General features: G+C 49.4%; 1 protein-coding gene across 13 annotated transcripts in view; it reads right to left on the bottom strand.

Moving 5' to 3' along the window:
- The window catches only part of RIN2 (Ras and Rab interactor 2), a 227,673-nt gene that overhangs the window by 48,243 nt on the left and 158,436 nt on the right, over window positions 1-20,994 (bottom strand). For 12 of the 13 annotated variants that reach the window (XM_070472222.1, XM_070472226.1, XM_070472221.1 and 9 more), the window contains 5 exons: window positions 17,777-17,969; window positions 14,295-14,406; window positions 10,547-10,667; window positions 5,111-5,202; window positions 446-1,624 (listed from right to left, as the gene is read on the bottom strand). In XM_070472222.1, the coding sequence (XP_070328323.1) occupies window positions 446-1,624; window positions 5,111-5,202; window positions 10,547-10,667; window positions 14,295-14,406; window positions 17,777-17,969 (1,697 nt within the window). The remainder of the gene's footprint in view (window positions 1-445; window positions 1,625-5,110; window positions 5,203-10,546; window positions 10,668-14,294; window positions 14,407-17,776; window positions 17,970-20,994) is intronic. The other variant, XM_070472219.1, reaches the window with a different exon arrangement.

The raw sequence follows: 20,994 nt of genomic DNA, 5'->3' as shown, positions 1-20,994 counted from the left end.
GGACAGAGGAGCCTGGTGAGCTACAGTCTGTGGGGTTGCACAGAGTCGGACACGAGTGACTGAGCACATATGTATACACATATATAGATACACACAGACGTATTCTTTTTCAGACTCCTCCCATATAGGTTATTACAAACTGTTAAGTATATAGGTCCTTGTTAAGTTATAACTGTTAAGTGTATAGATCCTACCTATACAGTAGGTCCTTGTTGCTTATCTATTTTACCTACAGTGGGGTGTATCTGTTAATCCCAAACTCCTCATCTATCCCTCCCTCCCCTTCCCCCTTTGATAACCATAAGTTTCTTTCTACGGCTGCGAATTTCTGTTTTTAAATAATTCCACTGGTATCTTTTCTCGATAGCAGGTATAAGCAATTCCACACACGCGCACACACACACACACACACACACACGTATTTTAAAGGCAAGGTGGTACTCACCTATCTGGTCTTCGGGGATCAGCGATTCGATGGGGGGGTCCAGCTCGGAGCTCTGGGACAGGTAGTTCTTCACCTGGGTCATGAACTGCCGGATGGTCTGCAGGAGGTCGGTGCTGGACACGTGGCACTCCTTGTTCTCCTGCAGGAAGCTCACGTAGTCCTGCACCAGGCAGCCGAAGTAGGTGCGCTTGTCGCGGGCCAGCTCGGCGATCCGGCGCACCATGCGCTTCTCCGGGGTCAGGAACGAGCTGAAGACGCCGCTCATCTTGCGGAGCTGGGACTTGACGAGCTTGGGCAGCACGAAGGAGCTGTTCCGCTTCTTCTTGGACTTGATGGGGGGGGCCATGGTCTCCTGATCGCTCTCGCCGTCGTAGTCCTCCAGGCTGCTGTTGGTGTCCGCCTCGTAGCCAAAGAGGGGCATGCTGCGGTCCAGGTCCAGCGAGTCGGAGGAGGAAGTGGAAAGGCTCATGTCACTCAGCCGCTGGCGGCCCGCGCGCCACGGGGGCCGGGATGCCGAGGCCGAGGCGGCGGCGCGCCGGGCCCTTGCGCAATCCCCCGAGGCCAGGACCGCCTCCGCCTCCGTCTCCGCCGGGGCAGGCGCCCCCCCCGCGCCGCTCGCCGGGCCCGCCGCGGGCTCCGGGCGAGGCCGGTCGCCGGTCAAGGTCTTGGCGCCGCCCTCCGCCTCGAGGAAAGACGCCTGCTTCTTGAGCCGGGGTGGAGGCACGGGGGTGGGTTTCGCTCCAAGCCGCGCCGCGTCCCCGGGCTGGTGCAGGGCGACGGTTTCCGGCATGCCGGCCGGGGGCGCCGCGGGCCCGGCCAGCTGGGGGCCGGCGGGCTGACTATGAATAGCGGGCGGCGGGGGCCTGGGCGGCGGGGACCGAGGCCTCTCGGTGCCATCCGCGTCGGGAGTCCGGGTGCAGGGCCGCCGGGGGCCCCCGCCGAGGTCCTGGCTGTGCACTTTGAAGAAGAGGGGATTAATAAAGCACAGGGCCCCGTTGGTCTGGCTGCACTCCAGTTCCGAGGGCGTCCTGGTTTTTATAGAATGCACTCCATTTATCAGGCAGAGCTGACGCGAGGAGGCCGGACCCACGCCATCGTCGTAGCCGCCGTCGGAGGAGGGAGGCCTATGGGGAGGTGGAGGGTTTGGGGGTTTGTTGTCAGCTGGAGAGCTCCAAAAATCTGAAAGTCATTATCAGTGAACACAAGAATGTAAATACAGTGCACTCGGCCGGTCCATCACAAACAGCACACTTGCCTGGCAATGCATGGCTTTGGAGGGGAGGTGCTACGCTGAAGTGTGGTGTTTTCCTTTCTCTCTCTCGCTCTCTTTTTGCTTTTAACTGCATTCCTTTACTGGAAGGGCTGGAAATACTGCCAGGCCCAGCTGCAGGCTCCCAGGAAGGCTCGGGAGGCTTTGGGCTTCAAGGCTCTTGAGAAATGGCTTGGCTGTTGCCTACAGTGGGCCCAGCCCTCCCCCAGGTGAGAAAAAAAGGAACAGTGGGAGCTGGGAGAAGGTTGGGGGGGGGGGGGGGGTGGTCCCCGGGGTGGGGGGCCACTTGCTCCACCAAGAAGGAGTCTGCCCTCCCAGCAGCAGCACCCTTTCCAATGGATCCCCTTATCCTGGGGTGCCCTCCTCCGCCTCCCAGGGCCCGCAGTTCCCCTTTAATGGGCAGGATGAGCAGCTGGGCCTGAGGACATTACACAATCTGCCTGGGGTTTTACACATTCAGCATTAAAACCCAAAAGGAGGAAAAATGCACTCATAGGGCCCATCAGCAAAAAAAAAAAAAAAAAACAGGACAACTGGGCTCAGGATAAGTGCAAGTTCGACCGTCTTTGTGGTTTGCTGCCCACTCTTGCCAAATCTTCCAGCCTCCTAGCCATGGCCACTGCGGCTCAGCACACTCTGGAGTGGGGCACATCGCTGTGATCGCAGCCACCATGCCTGTGCGTCCTTGGACGGACAGGCTGGTCTTCCATGCGAATCAAGGGAGGCTGTGGTGCTGATAAATACCTGGTGTTATTTCCATCTGGAATAGGTTGCTCTCTCTACAGCTGTGCCTTGCTGTGTTTGCTGAAACTGTTTGTTTCCTAAGGGCCCAGCATGGCTGGTCACCAGGGTCTGGAGAGAGGGTGAGGCTGGGAGCCCTGGGCCTGCCTTTTCCTTGCCACGCCTTGCCCTGACCTTGGCTCCTGTTGCCTGCTTTCTGCCGTCCTTCCTTCCCTCTAGGTCTGCGCTGTCCAACAGGGGAGCCAGCAGCCACCTGTGGCCAGTGAGCGCTTGAAATCCAGCTTGTGCAATGAGGGACTCAATTTTCCATCTTATTTCATGTAAACCCATTTAAATGTAAAACCGGACAATTCCATTACTGGGAAACTCAAGTAGGTCTGGAACTTGGGTATGCGAAACTACTTCTTCAGTTGTAAATTTAATGGACTCTAGATACTGATCTATGTATTTTTGCTGAAAATTTAGTGCCTGAATAGAAATGTGCTGTAAGGATATAATATATACTGGATTTCAAACACTTAGCAAGGAAAAAAGAAGGTAAAATATTTCATTACTATTTTAAAAAATAGGGATGATATATTGAAATAGCATTTCACATGGTAAATAACTTATAAAAATTAACTGCACCTTTAATTCTCTTTCATGTGGCCACTAGGAAATTTAAAAGTGCGCACTGGCTGGCCTTACATATTTTTATAGTGGCCAGTATAGGGCTGCTCTAGCTCGAAATTTAAGCCTCCTTAAATTCCCACTGTCACCATTGTTAAGACTTTGCAAATATAGAATATATAGTTCCTGTGTATGTATTGTTCCCATACAGACTATAAAGCTGGGGTGTGGGCAAGGGGAAGAGACCCTATGGATCCTTAAACCCTTGCTGTGGCTGCCATATAGCAGACCCTCCAGAAACACTTGTTGGATGAACAAATACATGAGGTACAGGGTTTTAAAAAGGGATGTCTCTTCACAAACTGAAGTGCACAGTAACAATTACACGTTGAATATCTATGGGCTTCTCTGGTGGCTCAGACGGTAAAGAATCTGCCTGCAATGCAGGAGGCCTGGGTTTGAGCCCTGGGTTGGGAAGATCCCCAGGAGAAGGGAAAGGCTACCCACTCCAGTATTCTTGCCTGAAGACTTCATGGATAGAGGAGCCCAGGAGCCTGGTGGGCTACAGTCCACAGGGTCACAGAGATTGGGGCATGATTGAGCGATTAATACTTTCGCTTTAAAAAAAAAATGTGCTTTTGGCGAGTGGCCACCAGAACAGGTTTTTTTTTTTTTTTTGTCTCAGCCTTTGCAGGGGGCAAGGGCTGCCCCCAGACACTCTAGTCCTTGAGCCCTGGCCTGAAGCACACATAGTAGGTGGACCATCCACTTAGGAGTCCAGTGGACGGAGGTCACCAGAGGAAAGAGACCTGGAACATGTCCTCAGCAGGGCTAGAATCTAGGTGGTGATGTGACCTTAAACTCAGGAAATGCTCTGAACTGTCTCCAAGGTGTATAAAGCTCAGTGGCAGAGATAGCAGGCATGACTTTTCAGCAGGGACACTTACGTGGCCCTCTTGTTTTTACCAGGACTCTGCTTCCTTGTCCTGAGACCCAGCTGCCCATCAGGCAGGCCTTGGACGCATGTGGCAATTCTTCTGAGGCAATCTAGGTTTCAGGGGGGACCATGACTCTTAACTCCAGGCTTCTCTGTGTATTCTGCAGGCTCCCCTGGCAATGGCCCCCCCCACCCCCCCACCAGAACAAATTCTTTAGAGTAAGGGGAAAACGTGCCCAAGGAAGGACATTTCTTATTTGCTGGGTCAAGTATCACAGTTTCTTAGGTTCTAAGAATCCTGGGACTTGCACTTCTGAATCCCAAACTCTCACTTAAATACCATGGCCTGGTTGTTCATCTATCTGAAGTATGGAGCCCTGAAATCTTAAGAGAATTCCCCTTTCTCATCAAGGAGGAAAACATTTTGTGTGTGTGTGTGTGTGTCTGTGTGAAAGTCAAATGCACATAGATTCCCCAGGGCAACAGGACCCAGAAGTGACGTTGGGGGCGTGGTGTGTCCTGAGCCCCTACCATCCACTGCCCAGCACGGGGCTGGGTTGAGGGGCACGAGGGGAAGTGAACATCTGGCTGGCCGGAGTGGGGATGCAGGGCAGGGTGAGGGGCGTGGCCGAGAACACCGGGGCCGGAACTGAGACAGAGAGGAACTGAGACAGATGTTCCCTGGAAGCCCGTGCAGTTAGATTCCTCAAAGCACAGAAGTGCTGTCAATGCCGTGTGTTCTAGAATACAGCTCAGGGGAGGTGCCCGCGCTGACTTCCCTGTCCATCAGGCACAGCCATTCCCCAGCAAGATGCCACAGAAAGGCAGGACCTATGACAGACACTGGCCGGACATTTGGGGGAGCTCAAACTCATCAACGGGAGGTGCTGGGGAGAATTGTGGGAGCTCCCCAGGCAAACCCAGCACCTGCCTCTGAGAGCTGGTTCAATGCTTGACTTAGAAAAAGACTCTCAAAAGGTGTGACTCAGGGCCTCCTGAAGTTCTGCCATGGAGGTGAGGGTTACATTCTGATGCAACAATGTATCACGGGCCACTGGCTCTGGTCCACCCATGCATGACAAGAGACTGGGCAAGGGCACCCACTTACTTAGTCCCAGCTGGGCGAGTTCTTCAAGCTGAGCCTCGGTCTTGGCTGTTGAAATGGCATAAGGCAACTTCAAGGTAAATGGCAGGACATCCCTGATTTTTCAAAAGAGAGAATACACATAATTACACGTCTCATTTCTGTCTCTTGCTTTCATTTCCATCCTAGAAAGGTTTCAGCTGAAAGTATTTTATTTTCTTGTAAGTATCGTTGATTTACAGCGTTTCCAATATACGGCAAAGTGATTCAGTTTTATACATATATATAGTCTTTTTCCAGATTCTTTTCCATTAAAGGTTATTACAAGATATTGAATACAGTGCCCTGTGCTGTGCAGTAGGTCCCTGTTATTTATCTACAGCTTAAACTATTTCAACATCGCATCATATCCAACCGGACTTGTCTAGACTGGTGACCGGACTGGGCGGGTCATGACTCCTGCCCATGTTAACACATGCAGGACAGACTGAGTTCCTGGTTCCAGATCAGCAGTGAAGATGGAGTTGCATTCCCGGGCAGATAAACTGTATCTAGAGTTAATATTGGACTCACTATGATGGTTGATCCGTCATGCAAAGAAAACATTAGGTATCAATTTGCTACCTGCTCTGGATGCTGGACCCCAACTCCCTGGGTGGGAATGTGTGATCCTAAACTGAGATGTGTTACCCACTACCTTTCCCACGGTAGGTTCTCAGTGAATGTCTGTTGATTTTACTTGTGAGGGGTTCCAGCTGGAGCCCAAACACTGTCCTTTGTGTGCTGGTGGCAGACCTTCCTCTTGAGTCTTCAGGTAGTGTTTGTCTAACTGTGATGTGTGCCTGAATCCCTGGGGTCTTGTGAGGCTGCGCTCTGATTCAACAGGTCTGGGGGAGGCTGGAGGTTTGGCATTTCTGCCAAGCTCCCTGCTCCTGGGTCACACTTTGAGCAGAAAAGCAAAACTAAAGGAACTCATGTGACAGCCCTGCCCCTAAACAAACAGTCTGGTGCCATGTGTGGACCAGGAAACACACGCACTGCAGCACTGCAGACCAGCAGACCCAAGAGGAAGGAGCTGGGCTTGCAAAAGGATCCTGCCATGGCCAGAGCATAGTGTCACCACCGTGACCTCCTGCTCTGTGACCTCCTGCTTTCTCCAAATGGAGAAGGAAATAGCAACCCACTCCAGTGTTCTTGCCTGGAGAATCCCAGGGATGGCGGAGCCTGGTGGGCTGCCGTCTATGGGGTCGCACAGAGTCGGACACGACTGAAGTGACTTAGCAGCAGCAGCAGCAGCTTTCTCCAAAAGGGCAAAGCCAGACTTGAGAAACATTTGCTTATCTTCATACACAAGGACCTGGGCTTCCCTGGTGGCTCAGATGGTAAAGACTCCACCTGCAATGCTAGGAGACCTGGGTTCAATCCCTGGGTCGGGAAGATCCCCTGAGGAAGGAAATGGCAACCCACTCAAGTATTCTTGCCTGGAGAATCCCCTGGACAGAGGAACCTGGAGGGCCACAGTCCATGGGGTCACAGAGTCAGACACAACTGAGAGACTAACACTTAGATACAAGGATTAGGGTCATGCTCTCAGCACTGGTAAAATCTAAATGGGGCTCAGCACACAGCCTGGCCTGATACAGATGGGAGAGAGTGTGCTTCAAATAAATAGATGAATGAATGTGCAATGACAATAATGACTTCTCAGGAAAGGACTTTTTTTTCCCCCCATTGATGTTATTGATCTTACAAAGAAAGAATTCATTCATTCATCCAGCAAAGTCTATGGTAATCCACAATGTGCCAGACACTGTTCTAGGTGTTTCGAACAAAACAAAGTCCACACCTGCATGAAGCGTCACTCCAGTGGATGCCAGCAGACAGAGAACAATAACGCAATTCATAAAATCTATGAGAAGCGGATGTGCTCCATGGATAAAAATAAAGCACAAAAGCAGAAAAATAAAGAGGGTTCAAGTATGAGAGTTGGCCTCACATTCCAGGCAGAGGGAACAGCAGGTGCAAAGGCCCTGGGATGGGAGAGTGTCTGGTGTGTATGAAGAACAGCAAGGAGACCCCTCCCCTCCCATGCCTGCGGTGAAGTGTGTGAGGGCAATGCTTGGAGTGTCTGTGTTCTGTCTGCACAAGACGCTCTGGATATTTCCACTGAAGAAAGTAACTACACCAAACAACTTGTCATTTACAGTAAGACTGGGCAACACTCTGGGCTGCAGCAGATTAAATCTGGATGACTAGAGAATCTTGGAGCCCTTGAGGCTGTTGACAATGAATAACAAAGTAGTAAGGTCTATGAAAAGAGCAAAACATGGATAGAGTGTAACAGGGTTACGAGGGCTCACATAAATATTAGGAGCTGGCAGTCAAGAGGCTCCTCTTTCCAGGGTGTCAAGCCAGGGTCACATCCTGCTTCCAGGAGACCCTTCTGCCCCTAGATGCTATGATCACCTCCCTCTACTCGTCCCCGTGCATCTGTTCTGGATGAAGCAGGTGGAGTGTCAGGGGACACAGCATTTGTGTAAGAGCTGCTGCCTGACCCAGGAGAGGCCATGGCCCTGATGATAATCTTAAATGAAGGCTAACGAGAACCAGAACTTTGTAACGCCAAAATATCATGCAAATATATGTTTCCATGGCTTGCCCACTTCATGAAAACCTACTTTCTTTAGAGGATCTGGGAGGAAAACCACGTATTGTCTGACTCAGGCAGGCTCTTTACCACTGAGTCACCTGGGAAGCCCCAAACAAAAACCAACCTACGTTTATTTTAAGATTTTACTTTGCCCAGCACAGTACCTAGAGCCTAAAACATCGCATGATTGGTTTTGGTTTTCCTTAATGACAGAGATGGCAGGAAACCACACCTGTCATTCACTCATGGCTGGTTTTAGGCTTTGATCTACTAGAAGATTAGATGTTATCTGTGAGTCCTCTCCCGCCATGCGGGCCAAGGGCACAACCCAGCCCCTCCTCACATACACACAAAAGGGGGCGCCTCCTTCTCACCTAGACCCTGGCTCTAAAACTCTCAAGATAGACAAAATAAAGTCACCTTTGTTAAAAATGTTTCACTCAAGAGTGTTAGTACATGCGTACTCGTTTTATTTTTTAATTTTGTTTTTGCTCCATGTGTAGTTTTTTCTAAAGAGAAGCAGACTGGCTATTAATCACAAAATGTCAACAGAGGGGTCTGCCTGTGAGCACCTGTCTTGGCATCATGTGTGTAGGTCACCAAGGCGTCTATGGACTCTGTCCCCTCCAGTCATCCAGTGGCCCTGGACAGTGGTACCCAGTCTACCATGACCACTGATGGCAGAGATGATATACTTCTCAGGCTGCCAAATCCTGTTTTCTGGGTGGGACAATCTTTTTTTAAAACCTATTTAGTTTTAATTGAAGAATAACTGCTTTACAATATTGTGCTGTTTCTGCCATACATCAACATGAGTCAGCCACAGGGACACATATGTCCCCCCCCTCTTGGACTTCCTTCTCTCCTCCCACCCCATCCCAGCCCGCTAGGCTGTCACAGAGCCTAGGTGGGACTAGCTTTCATAACAACAGCGGGCCCATCAAGACGTGAACTGACGTGCAAACGCCAGCCAAGCTTGCCTCTGGCCCACAGCCAGGCTGACAGCCCCTCTCAGGGGCTCGTGCCACAGCAGGTGGGCATGCCTGGGGACGTGGGGGCTTCTGCACTGCCCTCCTCAATTGGGCGGATCCCCTCACACCCGGGCAGGTGGTGGCCCCTGCAGGGTGCTCACGGGGTCCCGGTCAGTCCCATTCAGGGGCATAAAAGCCCTGTTTGTTGCCCCTCTGAAAGTACCCCCCATTAGGCTGCTGACCGTGGCTGCGACTGGCCTGGTCTGAGGACCTCCGGGAGTGGACAGCTTGGGCCTCCTCTACCACCCAGCCCCACCAAGGGTCTGGTACTATAAGGTGCAACAAACATCTAACTCAGTTTTTGAGAAACAGCCCACATATTAATTAACATAAAATAACCTGATTCCAAATAGACTTCTCAGCCACAGGTGGGACGGGGATGAGAAGTATCTTTTGCAAAACACCCCAGGAACACACACTCATCTCTGCTCTGTCAGCTGCAGCAGATGCGCAGAAAAACCCAGGGACCAATCCCCCCACCCCGGCCCCGCCCCGAGCCAGGCTACCTGAGAGGAAGCAATGTCAGCCTCTGCAGACAATGTGTTTCGATCCTGATTCACAGAAAGAATCCTTGATTTGAGAAACTGGGGTGGCTCACAAGAAAAGAAAGAAAGCCTTTCCCAATTTGTGCCCTCCTGACACTTGTTAACATAGGGGCTTGGGGCTTAGCTTCATGTAGACTGAAACAGTCCCTTTAGTTACAAAAAAGACAGGTGTACCCAGCGGGCCTAAAGGAGAGGGACGCAAGATTTAGGGGCTGAAGGCACCCACAATTCTAGATGAACTGCATCCACTGGGGAGTTTTCAGAAACATTAGGATCTTGATTTATTTTGAAGTAGAAAAGGACATATTGCTTTGCCAGGCAAAGGAGGATACTGGAAGGCCCCTGCCTTGAAAACCTATGTGTTCCAATCCCAGAGGAGTTTTTTGGGGGGGAGATTGGCATACAGCCAATTAACAATGTTGTGATAGTTTCAGGTGGACAGCGAAGGGACTCAGCAATACATACACATGTATCCGTTCTCACCCAAACTCCCCTCCTATCCAGCCTGCCACAAAACATTGTGCAGAGTTGCCTGTGCTATACAGAAGGTCCTTGTTGGTTATCCAGTTTATTCTTTTCTTTTTTTAATTATTTATTTGGCTGTACTGGGTTTTTATTGTAGCATGTGGGATCTTGTTCCCCAGCCAGGGATTGAACCCAGGCCCCCTGCGTTGGGAGCACAGAGTCTTAGACACTGGACCACCAGAGAAGTTCCCTATTCAGTTAAATATAGCACTGTGTACACGTCCAACCTAAACGCACTAACTATCCCTTCCACTCCCCCCACCCCCAGCACCCATAGGTTCCTCCTCTAAGTCTGTGAGTCTGTGAGTCTCTATTTTTTAAGTTTATTGTATCATTTCTGTTTAGATTCCACATATACAGTTGTCACACCATGTTTCTGCTTCTCTGTCTGACTTACTTCATTTCGTGTGACACTCTTAGTTCCATCCATGAGGAATATTAGGATCTTTAAACATGACAGGTTTGTATCACAGGCCCCTTTCTATGTGAGCGTGTGATTTTACATTTACAGGGGCCAGGGCAGTCATTTAAGCCTGGCACAGGGGGGCCTGGGGACCCTTTTACCTCAGGGGCCAATCCTTCCAGGGACACCCAACAGCTGACAAGCCCTCCGGAGCCCCCTGCCCGGGGTGAATGAAGAAACCTGGGGGCTGGTGACAGTGCAGTCACCAAGCAGCGGCTTGACATCAGGAGACAAAGGGAGCCTTACCTGCTGATGCAGTAGAAAGCAATGAGCCGGAATAAATCCGCAAAGCTGATTCCTGAGCCTTCCAGGGAAAAGGCTGGAAAAGAGAGAGTTCGGAAACCAGCTGAGTGTCCCCGAGTGCATCCTGGGAAAGGAAAGGCCCTCGATATTGCTGGCTGGGAGGGCAGGAGCATCTCCGGGCTCCCTGACCGACTCCCGAGCACCTGATAGGAACCAGCTGTACGTAGGACGCATGGTCGGGGGAGACAGGCCAGGGAAGGGTGGACAGCCCACAAGTCCAGCCCCTGACTCATCGGAGCACGTGCTCCAGTGCTTGGTAAACAGAGCAGCCCAGACTCAAATTACACAACTATCTTTTTTTTAAAGTCCAGGATGCAAAACTGGGCAGAGTAAAAGGGTCAGATGGGCTGGAGCGAGAGGCTAGCAGGAGGCAGGGCGTAGGGGGACACCAAGGCCCCCCTCAAGCCCTTGACCCTCCTGGGCTGGACCTCCTGGATCACAAATGCGCCACTTGTGGTTAAAACAAAAGGCAGAAGGAGCGTGAAGCCTGGAGGATAACACAGGTTCCCATACATCAGCTTGGATTCAACTCCGCAGGAAACATGCTAAAATTGATTTACTTCGAGAGCCCCTGCCCCACCCCACTGTCTCCACTAAGTGTGCAACCTTCCAACAAAGAAGTATTCTGGCAAGATGGTGTGCCATTCTGTAAATCTTCCAAATGATGGAACAGAGAGAGTGGCTCGACTTCAAAAATTCATGTATTTGCCAACCACTCCTTACACTGTCTTGGCTGAAACACCACCCTGGCAGCCCTTCTTCCAGAAAATTCTCCAAAGAGCTTCAGCTCTGTGACGATTCCCTAACTTCAGATGAGTTTTTCCCCCTTCCAAATCCTCATTTATTTTGCTTGTTACTTGCTTGTGTTGTATTATTTCGCTTACTTACTATTTCTTTACTACCCCTACACATATACCCTGACTGACAGACACAGAAAGAGAAACATACACATATGTACCACAATTGTGGAGTAAAAGGGAACGAACTTGGGTAGGTTAACATCTCTGCTCTCGGTTTTCTCATCTGTAAAATGGACAATAATTATACTTCCCTTGTCTTCCAGAAGGAGAGTAGTGGGTAGTGCAATTTTTTTAAAAGGGAGTAACTTCTTTGAAAGCAGTTCTATGCAGACATGAGTTGGTACTTATTATGCAAAACACTGTCCAGATGTTATGACAAAATAGCTATGAGGTTTGGGGTTTTTTGGTTTTGCTTTTTATATTTATTTATTGGGCTATGCTGGGTCTTAGTTGTGGGCATGCAGGAGCTTTACTTGAGGCATGTGACCTTTCAGTTGCAGCATGTGGGTTCTAGTTCCCTGACCAGGGATCACACCTGGGCCCCCTGCATTGGGAGCATGGAGTCTAAGCCACTAGACCGCCAGCAAAGTCCAAAAATATCTATGTTTTTAAGGCCAGCCCTTCCTCGCAAAGAAGGTAGACCCTGCCCAGGAAGGGGTCATCATGGGAGGCCTGTGGTAACCAGTTATAGGCAGGTTAATGTTTTGCTTAGACTAGGCAGACTAGCTCTTTCAGCTACTTTAAAACCAGAGAAGTGATAAAGATCTTCGCAAAACAGGGAGGAAAATCATGCAGCCAGGGAGGGATCTCAGTCGAACAACAAGAGAAGTTTAAAATACAAAACACTAACTGTACTTATTGTAGGAGGGGAAGGTGGATGGGATTTGCAAGCTGACTTATCACGGTAAACTGTGGGAGTTGTTGTTGTTCATTCACTAAATTGTCCGACTCTTTGTGACCCCATAGACTGCAGCACGCCAGGCTTCCCTGTCCTTCACTATCCCCTGGAATTTGCTCAAATTTATGTCCATTGAGTTGCTGATGCCATCCAACCATCTTGTCCTTTCACCCTCAATCTTTCCCAGCATCAGGGTCTTTTCCGATGAGTCGGTTCTTTGCATCAGGTGGCCAGAGTATTGGAGCTTTAGCTTCAGCATCAGTTCTTCCAGTGAATATTCAAGGTTGATTTCCTCTAAGATGGATTGGTTGAATCTCCTTTCAAGTCCAAGGGACTCTCTAAGAGACTTCTCCAGCACCACAGTTCAAAAGCATCAATTCTTTGGCGTTCAGCTTTCTTTATGATCCAATTCTACATTTCCGTGCATGACTACTGGAAAAATCATAACTTTGACTAGACAGACCTTTGTCAGCAAAGCGATGTCTCTGCTTTTTAATACACTGTCTAGGTTTGAAATGGCTTTCCTTCCAAGGGGCAAGAGTTTTTAAATTTCATGGCTGCAATTACTGTCTGCAGTGATTTTGGAGTCCAAGAAAATAAAATCTGTCACTGTTTCCACTTTTTCCCCAACTATTTGCCATGAAGTGATGGGACTGGTTGCCATGATCTTAGTTTTTTGAATGTTGAGTTTTACACCAGCTTTTTCAACTGTGGACGTTAGAAGGGATTTAAAAACCACTTAGATTTATCACTTCTTGGCTAGCTGACTTTAAAAAGCCAACTCAGCATTGCCCTTTTTCACTTAATATTTAATTCATTGTCTTTCAGAGGGTGGGTTTGAAATCTACCTTTTGATTCCCTCCTAATGTAAATAAGATCATTATTTACATTAGGCAGATCATTAGCCAAGCTCAGTGACTGCTCAGATGACTCTGCACATGGGAGCTTTTCCCTGACGTCAGCGACCTTGGAAGAGGCCTGGGGGTAAACATCATAAGACCCCATCTACAGCTGACCTGAGGCCAGTCGTAGATCACACAGAGACTGGCAAGTTCCGCTGGGGCCAGAAACATCTCCTCCAGACCCAGTTAATAGATATTTGGCTCAGTAAGACTCTGAACTCCAGGCTGAGTGGAAGCCTGTATCTGCTCACAAATCAGTCTCAGGACCTTCGGTTCCTTCAAAGACAGGGACTGAGGCTGCTCAGCTTATAATGAGCATCTGGTCTACATCGGCTTATTGAACAGTCGATGGCATCCAAACTGGCCTTCACACCTGGGCTCGCTCACCTGTGGCTGAGAAAGGCCTCCCCCTTGGGGCTGTAGGTCCCTTCTATTGTCACTATCGTCTATTGTCACTGGGAGGCTCACAGGGCATCAAGATTGTGTGTTCCCCTTTTCCTTGAAAACTTGACCTCCCAAAGATTTCATGTTTCCAGGGACCACAGATTAGCAGAAAGAAACCAACACTCCTGATTCTCTCCCTCCAAAATTTCAGCCAGTCCATTTCTCCAAAGAGCTGGATTCAGCCTATGACCAGCTGCCCCTATAGAACATTGTACAAGGATGGCCTAGAGGGGACAATCCCCTCTAGGGCTATTCAAGGGCTGTGCAGACACACACTTTGGCATGAGATCCCAAAAAAAGACTGTTGCGCAGCCCGTCCTTCAGCTTAGCCATCAGCAAACCTGGGGACCACACCCGGCGTAACTGGGAAACTAGCCTCTGTGAGGCCCTGTCATGTGCCAGGCAATAGACTGCGAACCTTGCACACAGGCTGTTTAACTGAACTGTCAACCACTCTCTGAGGTTACCACCATCCCATTATACAGATAAGAAAACCAAGGCTCTTGTGCTAGGTTATCTACAGGGAATAAGTGACAGCTCCAGGACTCAGACCCACGTCTGTCCATCTTCAAGTTGCAGGTCCTCTCCCCCTCCACTTACTTAAAAACCTCACTTCACAGGGACCTCACCACCTGACGACCACTTACTGTATGTGCTTTCCTTTATGGCAAATTCCTTGAGTGGGACTCCAAATTCACAGGGCAGGCGAAGGCAGAGGACTTTCTTCTGCATTTTGGTGGATTTACGAACCAGGAAGATCTAGAGGAGGGAAAAGAAATGCAAGCTTAAGAGACATCTAGAAGGCTGGGACCTGGGTGTGTCATTTCCTACACATGTAGCTTCCATGCATGGAACCCCTCTCATAGCCAAACTACAGGGCTTCAGATGCACATTGCTGCCACGGATACTGATGAGCCAGCAGGCCACGGATGCCCACCTTTGGTAACCAGTCTTGGATGATCCCACTTTCTCTTTGATGGAAACTTCTCCACGAGACTGAGAACCTCCTCAATCTGTGAAACATTTTCAGTTTGGTGACTATTTTACAGCTCATGATACATACCCTCCAGCTTATGTCTGATAAGGCATCCTGGCTGATGAACCCTAAATTCTAGACACAGGTAACATGGCTCAGCCATTGGTGGAAAATTGGAAGTTCATTGGCTAATCTGGCTCATGGGTGTATTTAAGATAGAAATCTGAATTTGTTGCCAACAGTGGAAAAGCACAGGGTCTTTCACTTTACACAAGAAAATCTGAGTGGCCAGCGTCTCTTGGAAAATGGGATAATAAGGCAAGACCTGGCTTGGCCACATCTGCTGGAGCTGAAAATGGGAAGTGCTCTGAGGTTCACGCCAGCCAACACACAGGCTGGTGGTCCCTTTACTCCTGACTCACTTCGCTTTCCGACAACTCCCTTCAGTTCCAAATGGTGTCTTTAGATGCATGTTTAAACCAGCCCAAGTCCAGTGCTGATCTCAGGAGGCCATCCAAGCATATGTTACTGTAGAGCTGGGTATGCCACATTCAGGTGTGCACTGCACAAACCTGAGGGCGTCATCTACCCAGATGACAAACGCAATGGTACCCCCTGGAGTTTGTGGTGTGGTGGCCTGGCTGCATGCCGGTTCCCTCCTGTGACTCATGACCCTTCTTCCAAGGAGACCATCCGGTCCTGTTTCTTCATTTTTCTTTCCTCTGTGTTTGGCTATCTGCTCCTACGTTTCTGCAGCCTTTTACTTTTCCCACCTAATTGTCATCTCTTTCTTGATGTCCAGCCAATAGCTCCTGAGATACTTTTATGGGGGGAGAAGGGGTAACAGGAGCTGGGTGTCTGTGGAAGACAGGAAGGTCATCTTCAGGGCTCTCTTTTTCCCCAGCGACCACAGAGAGATGGCCACAGAATGTGCCAGCTATGGGAGTCAATGGCTCTGGGTCACCCTGAAGCAGAAGCGGGTGGTCCCACAATGCTCTTGTGATGAGGAAAAGCCTCAAAGTACTGCTGGGAGGCAGCTGCTGTTGGTAGAAAGAAGTATCTTTCCCTTTGGGAGGTGGGGGTCTCCTTGAGTCTTGAGGCTCAGGGAGGGTACAATCTCTGAGCCTTATCTCCTGAACATCCAAAACCTTAGGTCAGCAGTTGGCAAAGCATGGCCTACAGAACAAACCCATCCTGCCACTTGCTTTCATAAATAAAGTTTATTGACATACAGCCTTGCTGCTTGGTCTACATACTTAAACAGCTGCGGCTGCCCTGTGATGGCAGAGTTGAGTGGCTATGACAGAGGCTCTATGGCCACAAAGCTCCAAATACTGACATTCTGACTCTTCACAGAAAGAATCTGCTGACCCTTGTCTTAGGGTTATAGATGAATTAGGGATGGTGGCACCCTAAGGACCAGATGCCACTAGGGTTGGTCTTTCAAACCTTTCACTTTCACACACTTGCTCCTCCTTCTATTCAGGATCCTTGCTTCTCCTGGTGAACTGTGGCCTCTCCCCTCCTCACCCTGCCCTCAGCCCCATCCCGTCAGGGAGGTCCTGCCCAGGGATCCGGAAGGTGGAGAACTTCCTGCCTGACTTGCTCCCCACCAGCTTCCAGCAGGAATGGATGTGCCTTACTCCAGGTGCTGGGGCGAGCACGGAGATGAAGTATTGCCTAGCAACATGGCAACCTCCCTCATTAGAATATTTTTTTTGCAGAAACACAGGAGCAGACAACTCAACTTGCAAAAAGTGGGGGCCTCACAGAAAGGGGTCCTGATCATATAGACCAAAACCAGAGGCAACAACCCGGCGAGCCGGCCAAGGAATTCTCCGCAAGGATGATCCAATACTGCGCCCGTCCTCCTGAATGTGTTCCAGCAAGGACTTAGTCTTGTCTGCTTCCGTCAGATGAGGAACAAAGACTCACTTGTGAGTCAAAAAGTGACAACCGACAAGCTCTGGCTGATAGGAAACTGGAAAGTTTATTTTTGTGTCCAGCTGTTACAACATTCCTTGGCCAGCTACGGAAGGAATTTTCTCCCCGCCTCTCCATCTATTTCTTAGTTTCTATCTCTTGTGGTGTGTTGTTTCCAGTCTTATTTTATCTGTGATTTATTATATTTACCCTTGTTTTAGAAGTGTACATCGTACACAAGTGCTGTCCCCAAGAACTTTCTATGATGGTGGAAACGTTCTATACTTTGCACTGTCCATTCAATATGGTAGCCACACAGACATTGGGGATAGTGAGATCTTAAATATGGCTAGTGCCACTGAGGAACCAAATGTTTTATTCTATTTTATTAATGTAATTTAAATAGCTACTTGAGGCCAGTGGCCACCATGTTAGATAGCACAGAATATATCTACTTATCACCAAATAACATTTTCTAAGAAACTTCTATAGCATCATGGAGTGGGCTTGAGTTAGATGAGACTAGCCTTGGGTGAAAGTGAAGGTTGCTCAGTAGTGTCCGATTCTTTGCAACTCCATGGATTATGCAATCCATGGAATTCTCTAGGTCAGAATACTGGAGTGGGTAGTCTTTCCCTTCTCCAGGGGATCTTCCCAACCCAGGGATTGAGCCCAGGCAGATTCTTTACCAGCTGAGCCATATGGGAAGCCTTGTGGAGCCTTGGGGAGGGGGTGCTGAAGAAACCAAACTGAGCTTTGATTTCTCACTGAGACCACACAAGGGAAAGAGGATGACGCTGGCAGCCAGAGCAGACAAGACTAGGAATGTGCAATTTTAGAAGGCTGGGTCCTGAATTGGATGGCTGGACCCAGGCCAGGGCTCCCAGGCTCATAATGAAAGGAAAACCACAGACTGAGGACCCCACACCAGGCTCATCCTCCAGGTCACATCTCAAGAAGTCAGGCCCAGGGCCCGGGCCCAGTGGCCTCTCCTCAGTACCCAGGTGCCCTGTTATCCCTCAGAGTCTTGAGGTCCCAAGGGCAGATGAAGGGCTCTGTTTTGGGAGCTGCCTCCATAGTTTCCAGAATTTCTCTGCCTTGTAAGGAGACACACACACCGGGCACCATGCTCCCTAGGGGCTGGGAAGAACTCTCTGGAACTCACCGTCTTTCTCTTTAGGGAAGTGACGGCCCTGCCTGCCTCCCCGTTTCCCCACTTTAGAGTCTTACCCCCGGAGGCTGCGCCTGCAGGACTCCGGCCGCCTCCTCCTCACTCAGGCTCAGCTGCAGCCATATGGGGTGGGTGTGCAGGAGTCGGTCCAAGATGCTGAGCCTGTTGGAGAGGCTGTCGTAGCCCGAGTCCCGGGGGCAGGTCTTGGCGTCCGTTTCCTCGGAGTAGTGATCGTCCTTGTGTCTTACCATGCTAGGAGAGAGAATCGGCAGGGGTCAGACAGCTGCAGCGAGGTCTCCCTCATGAGGATAGCACCCTGCGGTCTCCTAGGCTGGACCTATCCTGGCCCAGGGCCCCAACCTTCATCACCACCTCTTCTGTCTTCCCCTTCAGACTGAAAGCTTTCCAGAGGCAGACACTGGGTTCTATATCGCTCTGTATGTCTAACATTGTAGCAAGTCCTCAACACCCCTCAACACACTCAACCTTCCCTTTCTAACTCAGTTTTCACAGGGTTCTAAATATCCTAAATGCTGTTTACTCTGTTTTCTGCTATTAGGGCATGTCTTCACTTTGAGCAAAAAGAAACTCTAAGTGCTAAATTCCATACAGTAACCATGAGGCCAAGAGCATGACTAGGCAAGCTCTGAAGACACAGACGAACAGTCCTCAGGCACACATATATCCATATGAACTGGATTTCATTTCCTTTCAGGCACTTTCACTTTCACTATTAATATTATTTCTAATAGAACCCCACAGTGGAATGGTATTGCACTATTCATAAAACCATATGAATATTATTCATAGTTGCCATAAAGTGGAAACAGTCCAAATCTCCAATCAACTAAAGAAAGGATAAATAAAATGTGGTATATCCAGAAAATGGAATTTTATTCAGCCATAATGGTCATTGATTCTTTTTATGATTGAGACATTGATCCATGCTACAAAATGGAAGACTTTGAAGACTCCATGGAATGGAATGAAACCCTGAGGATCCCACACTAAGTGAACGAAACCAGGCACAACAGCGTGCTGATCCCACTTATGCAAAATATCTGGGTTAGATAAAAACATAGAGACAGAAAGATCAGTGACCGGGGAGGACTGGGGAGGGGTTGGGGTAGGTCATGACCACGAAAGGGTTTGGAGGTTCTTTCCAGGTAACAAAAATGTTCTGGAATGAGATAAGCTGATGGCTGTGCAACTTTGTGAAATACTGAAAAAAAACCACTGAACTTTATGGTGTGTGAATGAAATCTCAATACAAAAATATCCCCTTGATGGATATCATCTCTGCCCCCCAACCCTAATCCTGTTTCTGAGTACTTAATCCCGATTTTACAAGTGAGGAAACTGAGGTTCAGCAAGCTCCAGAGTAATAAACAGCCAAGAAATGGCAAAGCCAGAAATCCCAGAAGTTTGGTGTTTCTCCAGCTTTGCAGCTAACAGGTGCGATCACAAACACAAGATGGCTGTAACCAGGTGGTGTCTACTGTTGGCCAAACCTTCAGAAATACTCTTATCTGCTCCTTTACAGTAGCCCTGAAAGGAGGTGCCAGGATCCTAGCTTTCAAAAAGAGGACCAGGAGGCTCAGGCCAAGGAACAGCGCTCTGCTGAGAGAGGGTGGAGGTCCCCGCCTAAGGCTGCCTAAGCTCTGGGGTGTCTTTCCTTTGCCACATTCAGGGTTCTCCATGCTGGTGATCCCTGTGGTCCCCGAACAGCCTGACCACCAAGCCTGACCACCCATGTTTGCTCGACTGAGTTCAGGTGGGGTACACATCATCTTCAAATGTCTGCACTCCAAGAGACCCATACATGTGGTCTGAAGGAAGTCTTCAACAGTGAGGAAGACAGGTGATGGGGTCTGAATGTAAGGGGAGAGGGGAGAGGAGGTATGCCAGCCCGCTGTGGACCACTCTGCTCTAAGAGGTCACATGGGGGCACGCAGACTTAGGAACCACACACCCCCCGCCACCCCATGACAGCACATGGGCCACCAGGGACTGCACCCCACCTTCTCCCCTGCCACCTCTATACCTGCTCCAGATCTAAAGAATCTCTAGATCTAAAGAATCTCGAGCCTCCATTCAATATTTACATTTCATCTGCTCTCAAGTAAGGAGTGTTTTCCTTTATTGCTGCTGCAAGTTTCCATATGGGACCATCTGTGCCCAGAAAGGGTAGTTCCTCATTCTGGAAATGCCATTCCAGGGCCTCCAGGTGTTTTGAAGAGAATCTCTGCAGTGCTCAGAACAAACTCTTCACAATGAAGCTGGTGTAAACATTCCTTTCCCATGAGGTAAAGAAGGCAACTTTACAGCACGGGTTTCCACCCTTGGCTGCCCATGAAAATTGCCTAGGGAGTTTACATTTTTGTGATGGCTAGACAGCACCCCCAGATCAAATAAATCAGACACTCTAGGGGCAGAATGCAGACATCACAATGGTTCAGCTTCCTCAGGCGGCTTCAGTCTGCACCCAAGTTTATAATCATGGCTTTGCATTAGCCTTTGAGCCTGGGGGAGCAATCCCCTGGGGGTGTGAAGCCACAGGCGCTTCCTGGTTTCAGCCCCAGAGGTTTTGATTCTGCAGGTCTGGGATGGGCCCAGGACTCTGCATTTCTAGCAAACTCTGGGGGAATTCTGATGCTGCCAGCCCCAGAACTTGAGGAGCACAGGCCTAAGAGCAAAATATGCACTTAAACTCAGACCCAATTAGGTGGTTGGTGTTTGTGTTTTGTTTGGGGCTGAGAGGATACAGGTAACATGCCATTGAAAGAGCTCTCAGGGGATTTCCCTGGTGGCCCAGTGGCAAAGACTCCATGCTCTCAGTTCAGGAGTCCTGGTTTGATCCCTGGTCAGGGAACTAGTTCCCACATGCCGCAGTTAAGACCCGGCAGAGCCAAATAAATAAATAAATGTTTTGAAAAAAAAAAAATAATAATTTTAGGAAACCAAATAAAGGCACATGTCAGCCCTGCCATCTCAAGTTGGAGATATTTTGGAAGTGTGAAAGTGAAAGTGTTAGTTGCTCAGTCGTGTCTGATTCTTTGCGACCCCATGGACTGTAGACTGGCAGGCTTCTCAGTCTATGGAATTATCCAGGCAAGAATACTGGAATGGATTGCTATGCCTTCCTCCAGGGGATCTTCCCGACCCAGGGATCAAACCCAGGTCTCCTGCATTGCAGGCAGATTCTTTACTGTCTGAGCCACCAGGGGAGCCAAGAGATATTTTACCAAGACCAAATTCTCCTCCGCCACAACATGGC

This window comes from Odocoileus virginianus, chromosome 9 (genome assembly GCF_023699985.2).
Source record: "Odocoileus virginianus isolate 20LAN1187 ecotype Illinois chromosome 9, Ovbor_1.2, whole genome shotgun sequence".
In the NCBI taxonomy this organism is placed as follows: domain Eukaryota; kingdom Metazoa; phylum Chordata; class Mammalia; order Artiodactyla; family Cervidae; genus Odocoileus; species Odocoileus virginianus.
The sequence above is the reverse complement of the archived record's forward strand: the minus strand, read 5'-3'. Positions and strand labels throughout refer to the sequence as shown.